General features: G+C 50.3%; 1 protein-coding gene across 1 annotated transcript; it reads left to right on the forward strand.

Annotated features, from left to right (window-relative positions):
* Positions 1-3,711: 3,711 nt before the first annotated feature.
* HOXD3 (homeobox D3) lies at positions 3,712-6,777 on the forward strand (the record flags this gene model as incomplete). Its single annotated transcript, XM_080928270.1, has 2 exons — positions 3,712-4,252; positions 6,020-6,777. 2 exons carry the CDS (start codon positions 3,712-3,714, stop codon positions 6,775-6,777), a joined length of 1,299 nt encoding a protein of 432 aa, XP_080784396.1.
* Positions 6,778-8,256: the final 1,479 nt, after the last annotated feature.

Below are 8,256 nucleotides of genomic sequence, written 5' to 3' on the forward strand. Positions count from 1 at the left end.
GTAGCAGCCACCAGGCCAGAGTGTCACCGCTCCATTCCACCGAGTTATCAAGAATGCCCAGTAAAACTCGCAGCCTCCAAGAGGAGATGCGTGGGTTTTTGGAAGACCCGGGTTAGGCAAAATAGGGAGTGGAGGTTAGACCAACTTAAACCTCCAAGATTTTGAAGAGAAACTGATTCAAGCAGTGTCCCATCGCCTCCCGCTTCTGGCACCCAAGACTGGCACCGACTGACGGTGGCCGGTCCGCTATTCACTACCGCAGCAGCGCTAGGCACAGCCAGAGGCTGTGGCCTCCCTCCCAGCCCAAGCATCCCTCTCCGGCGGCCTTCGGGCGGCAGCGGCTGGCGGGCGAGCGAACGCCTGGCATCCATCGAGCCTCCTAGAGTCCGAGACCAGGCGGGCAGCAGGTCTGTGGTCCTCGGCCGGGCTTGCGACCCTCTCTTTCCAGCTCCGGCTGCCGAGCACAGCTGCTACTAGGCCGGGTTGGCGCCGGCCAATTTATATAACCCCGCAGCTCGCAAGCAGGGTGTGTAACCGGGAAAAGTGCGGAGTAGGGGATTCTTTTGCTGTGCTGCCTCCTACGCGGAGCCTGCTTTCCACTTCTGAAAAGTGCCGGGCCTTGGGAAGTGTTTTCCTTTTCATCCCTTACTGAAGCGTTTACTGCTGCCGTGGTCACAGTCATAAATTTTGTTACAAACCACAATGACAGGTGCATTGATATGCACCGTGAGAGCTCCAGCTGCTTAATAACCCTGTCCCCTGGCCGCTGTGAGCGCCTTTTATTTATTCGGTATCATATTAGGTATTGATCTGGGCAGAATTAAGTGTAGTGAGCAAGTATCGGGACTCCGGAGCTTCTGAGGCTAGGCCAGCTGGGCTGGAGAGCGAGTGGTGCGACTTTTCAGAGGGTGCCTGGCCTTCCTTCCGGTTGGAAACCATTTGGTCCTGTCTTCTGGGCCTGCCTTTAGGTCTCCGAGTTGAGTTGGGTAACTTCCAGGGACTTTGGGAAATGACCAGCCTGTTTGGCGACTCTTTCCTAAGAGGTCCAGGGGTGCTCTAGGGGACTGAGAGGCTGCACAGTCCCATTCCTCCCTCCGGGCTGGAGTGAGGATGGGGGTGGATGGGAAGAGGAGGAGGAATTAAGAGGAAGGAAGCTGAGAGGAAAACAGAGGACTACTCCAAAACAAGAAGTCCTGCTCAACTGCCCCTCCCCCAAAGCCTCCCCCCCCCCCAAGCATTTGGGTCTTGGTGCTCAAATGAGCAAAGGTACCAAAGGGTGAGAAAAGAAAGCCTTAAGGGGGGGGGTGATCGAAAAGATGAGCCACTGAACAGTTGACCATTGTCCAAATGATTTATGACCCAGTCCTGCTTTTTAGGTTCAAGCAGAGTTCACAAGGGGTAGGGATTTCTGGAAAGAAGTAAACTGGTTTTTTCCCAGTTTTGTAACAATATTCTCGGGTCACCATGCTTTGGAAGAGTCTCTCTTTTAGGCCTCTGTCTGGTGGGTGCTGCAAAGGCTGTTTTTTTCCTTCCCCCAAAGAGAACACAACAGTTGCTACCTTTGCTTGTAGAGAAATGAACATTAGGCCATGAAGTAGGTCTGGAAATTCCTTAAGACAATGTGAACAGGCAGGAGATGACTCTGGTTGCATTCTGTAGCTGAGACTTTTATAGAGAGAGTTTTCTAGGGACACACCACAGAGCAAAAATCATATGCAAAGTCTCTGTCCCACAAGCTTGCTGAGCTCCCCAAGAAGCTGTTTTAATGTGACTGGTCCTCCATCCAACACACACTTGGTCAACAAGGAGGCTAGAGGGGGATGTTTTGCTTCCACAGTTGTCAAGGAATGACAAAGTAGGAACAAACTCTGGTGCTCTCAGAAGCCTGATGTGACCATTTAGACCATTCCAGAAGTAAGCAGGATCTCGGATAAGCCCCAGAAGACAGTAAGTCTGCAAGGCAGGTTCTTTGGCCTGGGGCAAACATATAACTATTAGTCATAGAATGAGGATTTAACTGTCCATGTGCTATTTGGTAACTCTAGCAGTCAGAGATTGGTATTGAAAACTAATCAGACGAATTAGTCTAGCTTTGTTAGGTAGGTATCGTAACTGTACACATTTATATATTACCACAACCCACTGAGAAGGGCCCTGTCTCTCACCGAGATAAATGACATATTTACTCATATTCTAAAAAATAAAAGGGCAGCAGTACTACCAAACAAAGGATAACTTGGAGAGGTTTTGTAGCTGGTTAGGCTTTCTGGAAAATACAGAAGGAAACTAACGTAGAAGTGCTTTGGTTCCTGGGTTTAAATCCAGTTTGCCGGAAGTTGCATGATAGGTTATCTCGTGATGATGGAAGCCAGGGAGATCCTTTGGAAAGAAACTTTGCCTGAAAGACGAGATCAAGAATTAAGGCCAGAGAGCTGACCTGTGAGTTTTCTTTCTCAAAAAGACAAAAGTGATTGAATGATATTAGTTATACATTAACTTCTCAGGAACCTTTGAGAAGGGGTGGAAAAGCATCCCCCATGAAGAGTCAGAGCATACAAAAGGGAAAGAATTTTTCTCAACCCCCCCATCCTTCTTATTCTGGGTCCATTCATCATGTCACAAGAACTTCTCTCATTGGCTATAGGTTGGGTGGGAGGTGGGACAGAAGGGAAGGTCCAGAGCAGAGGTCAGTAATAATATCTGTTTATGTAAAGATCCAAAGGAAAATGATAAAGTTATGACAGCATCCAACATTCAGTCACACAACAAACTTTTTATTTTAGCTTTGGAGTAAGTCTTGGAGTCTTTCAATCTTCTTCTTTTTTTCCTACCTAGTTCTTTACACTGCAGATTTCATAGTGCTGACCCATAAAGCTAGCTGTGTGGATTCTCACCCTGCCATCCAAGTAGACTGTCTGGGTCTTAAAAAACATGGTGTGGTTTTGAAACCAGGTGGAAAAGATACTTTGGAAGGAAGCTCTGGAAACTCTGGTGTGCCATAGGGCTTTTTCTTTCACCCATCAAAACACCGAGACTAGGGTTTGTGGGGTATGGGACCCAACATAGCATACACAAAGCCCTGGGGTTGACTTCTAGGATCAAGCAAAACCAAACCCCAGGATTATCCAAAGAGTGACTGACCATGGCTCCTATTGGTCCAGCTACTCAATAACCTTTTATTGCGCTTACTACATGCAGGGCACTGTGCTTAATGCTAGTAATATGCAGATGAATAAGACACAATCCCTCTCTTTTAGGAGTTCATAGTTTAGGGGAAGAATCAGCCAGTCATAAAGCCCCCTCCCCCTCCAGCAGCCTCCAAAGCTATGCTGACAATCTTGGAGAAAGATAGACAAATCTTGGGTTGGAAGGAAATGCTTCCCTAGACCAAAGTTAAGCTCAGGAGAAGGAAAGCGGTTTTTTTTTTCCCCCTTACATTTAGGAGAAAATTTTTAACTTTTTCAAGAATTTATATAAATTGAGCCCCATAAAACCCCCAGTCCAGAACCTGGCCGTTCCTTCTGCTTCCAGGGGAGTGGGAAGCAGAGAGCATGCTCTAGGCTGCCTATACTGATTGGTCTTGTCAATGACAGTCCTTCTAGGATCTTTCACCTTTCTTCTTGGCAGGTTACCTGGACCCTGGGAGCTGGCTTGGCTCTCTCAAGATTCAGCAGACACTGGCCTTGGAGGAGAAGGAGACAGTGGTAGTCAATGTTATTTGAGCAGGGTCAGCAGGCCCTGGAGCTTCCTGAGTGCACCATGCAGAAGGCCGCATACTATGAGAACCCAGGACTCTTTGGAGGCTATGGATACAGTAAAGCCACTGATACCTATGGCTACAGCACTCCTCATCAGCCCTACCCACCCCCTGCTGCTGCCAACTCCCTGGACAGTGATTACCCAAGTTCTGCCTGCTCCATCCAGAGCTCTGCACCTCTCCGAGCCCCCTCCCACAAAGGAACTGAACTCAATGGTAGCTGTATGAGGCCTGGCACTGGGAACAGCCAAGGTGGGGGTGGTGGCAACCAACCTCCTGGCCTGAGCTCAGAGCAGCAGCCACCACAACCTCCTCCTCCACCACCCACTTTGCCCCCATCCTCACCCACCAATCCTGGAAGTGGAGTGCCTGCCAAGAAGACCAAGGGTGGGCCCAATGCTTCTAGCTCTTCATCTACCATCAGCAAGCAGATCTTCCCCTGGATGAAAGAATCCCGACAGAACTCGAAGCAGAAGAACAGCTGTGCCACTTCAGGTAACTAAGCAGATCATCCCTGGACCACACTCCTTCAGATGGGCCCCAAGAACCTATTATTCAAAGCCTGGGCTATCAGGGCAACATTAGCAACAATGTGTCCAAACTCCTAGTCCTGTAGAAGTGTCTATTCTTTTTAGTGACTTTCATTGGGTACATGCCCTTGCAGAGATAGGCTACTTTTTCATTGCTGGTGCCATTGCTGGACTAGTCCCATACTTATTAATAGACAGTCTTTCTTATACTGACATATCATCTGCCTTCCAAGGCTGCTGGTCATAATTCAGCCTCCCCTTCTACCCAATGGCCCTTCAAATGTGAAAATAGGTTGGGTATAGTTTTGTACACCCATAATCCCACCACTTGAGGCTGAGACAGGAGTGTATTGAGTTCAAGGAGAGTCTGGGAAGCATAGTGAGTTCCCAGAAACCTTTAAGAGACCTTGTTTTAAAACAGAAATCCGCGAGGAAACAAACACCTGAAACAGAAGGAAAAGACCCAGTGCTCAAATAAGTTATAACCATTATCCATTTATTTTATTTAACTTTTCAAAGAACTCTTTAAAATGGATACAAGGTAGCATCCTCTCTTCTCCCAGATCCACAGAACTGCCAAGTGGTGGACTTGGACCTAACTGGTATGTCTTCAGGGCCTTCAGGGCATTACTGAGAGACTTAGCCCACTCTAGGGAACCTGTAACAGGGAAAAGCATATTCTAGCGGGAGAAAATAACCTGCAGCAAGAGCAGCTGTCCCCTTCTTGCCCTGGAAACTCTAGAGCTGAGAAAGACTTCTTGGGGTCCATTCTGAGTTTGACAGGAAAGGGGGTATGGTGAGGGGCTGATGCCTTCTGGGTTGCTCAGACTGCTCATTGAAAATGTCCAGCTCTGTATTTTTGATGGGGACCATTTTCCAGATCCAGGGCTAGTCTTAAGCCTGGGGTATGATTTGTTATCAGGTCTCTGTTCTGTCTGATGCTCCCTGGGCTTTTGCTCCTAAGGGAAAGTGTCTTCCTGCCTGAAAGCTCCCTCTTCTGCCCCTCCCTCCTTAGCCCAGACACAGGCCCTCCCTCCCAGGAGAAATCCATTTGTCTTCCCAGTGAAGGAGTGGACAGGCAAGCTGAGGGGTGGCAGGGGAGGTGAAGCCGGTGCTGAGGCTGCTGTTCCTAGCATTGCCCATGCAACATGCTTTCAGCCTGGCCTTGGGATCCCCTAAAACTCCAGGGCAGTATCTTTGGGGAGGGTATTATCACTTCCCTGCCTTTGGGTGCACCTGGCTTGAATGGGGTGCCAAGATCCCCCATTTCCTTCTTTGCTCTTGGAAGTGTTTGACCTGTAAACAAACAAGGCAGGCTGGAGCTGCCACAGTACCCCATCTTAGTCCCCAGCCCCAAGCAGCAGAGGTTGGGAGGGGTGTTCAAAGAAGTCTGGCTCTTGGTGGAAGAATGTCTCACGAGCTGCTTTTAGCCTCCCAATAATGTCCTTTATGGCCTTGGGTTAGGATGAAACGATGGGCTAGAATGGAGGGCAAAGAGAGGGCAAAGTAAGACAGGTTACAGGTGCAGACAGGTAGGCTTGGAGGTGTGTGGATTGAGTGTTCTCTCAGACTTTTACCTCCCAAAAGACTCCACCCTGCTCTAGACAGGGATGGAGGTGAGAGCGGGGGGGGGGGGGGGGGGGGAGGAACATGGAGCCAGAGAAGCACCTCTTTCCGTCCTGGGATTCCTTACTCCTTGCTCAGCACCCTCTCTATCTCCCTCCTCGCCCAGGAGACAACTGCGAGGACAAGAGCCCACCGGGCCCGGCATCCAAGAGGGTGCGCACGGCGTACACGAGTGCTCAGCTGGTGGAGCTGGAGAAGGAATTCCACTTCAACCGCTACCTGTGCCGGCCGCGCCGCGTGGAGATGGCCAACCTGCTGAACCTCACCGAACGCCAGATCAAGATCTGGTTCCAGAATCGTCGCATGAAATACAAGAAGGACCAGAAGGCCAAGGGTATCCTGCATTCTCCCGCAGGCCAGTCCCCAGAACGCAGCCCACCTCTTGGAGGGGCGGCGAGCCACGTGGCTTATTCCGGCCAGCTGCCGCCGGTGCCCGGCCTGGCCTACGACGCACCCTCGCCGCCCGCTTTCGCCAAATCGCAGCCCAATATGTACGGCCTGGCCGCCTATACGGCGCCGCTCAGCAGCTGCCTGCCGCAGCAGAAGCGTTACGCGGCGCCCGAGTTCGAGCCCCACCCCATGGCGAGCAACGGCGGCGGCTTTGCCAGCGCCAACCTGCAGGGCAGCCCGGTGTACGTGGGCGGCAACTTCGTCGACTCCATGGCGCCCGCGTCCGGGCCGGTCTTCAATCTGGGTCACCTCTCGCACCCGTCTTCGGCCAGCGTGGACTACAGCTGCGCCGCGCAAATCCCTGGCAACCATCATCACGGACCGTGCGACCCTCATCCCACCTACACGGATCTCTCCGCTCACCACTCCTCTCAGGGACGCCTGCCCGAGGCCCCCAAACTGACACATCTGTAGCGGTTGCCGCCGTCCTGGCGCAATTACCTCTCTGGTTTGGGTGGCAGGGGTGGTGGCGGGGCGGGGGCGAGGGGCAGTTTAGGGGACCCCTCTCCCTCCCTGATCTGGCCTGGCGGATGCCTCACGAGTTTCGGGCTTCCAGCGGCCGAGGCTGACGTGACTGGGCCTCCCCTCCAGGCGCGTCCTCCTTTAGGTGACTCGCCATAAATCAGCCGCAAGGATCCTCCCCTGTAAACCTGACAGTGCCATAAACTGCGGACCGAGGGACTCTAATCTGGTAATGGTGTCCCTAAGGTAAGTCCTAGACCCATCCGCGGCGTGTCCTGAAGAGGGACCTGAGCCTGGAGATCCCCCGGGCCTGGCCCTTCTGTCTAGCTTAGCTTCAGAGACCTTAATTTATAATGCTCCTTCCCCTCCTGTAAAGATTGCATCGGACTAAACACTCTGTATTTATTATTTGAAGCGAGTAATTTCGTTTCCCTGATTATTTATCCTCGTCTTAATGTATTTATGTGTATATTTGTAGAATTCTGCAGCCGGGCCTAGGCACAAGCTCCCAAGCCTTGGGGTGGGGGCACAGTTCACCTCTTTAGTCCCCTTGGTCTGAACTAGTTGAGCGAATAGTTTTGAACAGTTGTAACCGTGGCTGGTGTCTGTAGTTGATGTAAAGAATTGAGATCACAAATGGTCCTTCATGGGGCAGAGTCAGGCAGCCCGGTGGCATAGTACGGCTAGTCGATTCTCAACAGCAGAAGCCCTCAACACTCGACACAGCTTATGGATTTCAAATTGTCTGGTACTATTTGGACAAACATTTAGAATAAAACATTTTGTTTTCAGTTGGAAGTGTATCTGTGTTAATCACACACATCTGCAAGCAGATCACTCCGTCTTTATCCGGCTGTGTGACCCAGGGTTGGGGGAAAGGACCCTCTGAAAAATATTTTTATTTATTCGGAACCCATTGCCCAGAATTGGCATGGAGGAAGACTTGATTGCAATTAAGGTCTTGAAATTGGGTAGCAGTAATTGTAGGATGCAAACCTTGATCTAGTCTAAGTGGAAGTGGTTGCAAAAGGGCCTGACCAAAGCAGCACCTGTACGGCCCGTTCTACCGATTCTTTCTCCTATGATCGTCACATGGGGGGGGGGCGCCCACTTTTTTCTGCATTAAATAATAAAAATTAAACTCTGGGGAACAAACCCTGACAATCAAAGCAAAAGTATTAGAAGGCTTAAGCTATGGAAAGCGGCATAAAAAGAAATGATCCAGTAGAAACAAGCATCAGGCTTCACCCCGCCCCCAGGAAGTGCTCACAAATTTTTCCTTTGTAGTAGTAGTCAGTAGTCCATTTCTAGAGAAAACAAACATTCTCCACAGTGTAAAATAATAAAAGTTTCATTAATGGAACATAACACGTATGACTGAGACACCTTTGCTTACTTCTGTTTCTTTGTGCAAAACGGGCAAAAAGTCTA

Source organism: Micromys minutus (genome assembly GCF_963924665.1).
Source record: "Micromys minutus genome assembly, chromosome: 13".
Lineage (NCBI taxonomy): Eukaryota > Metazoa > Chordata > Mammalia > Rodentia > Muridae > Micromys > Micromys minutus.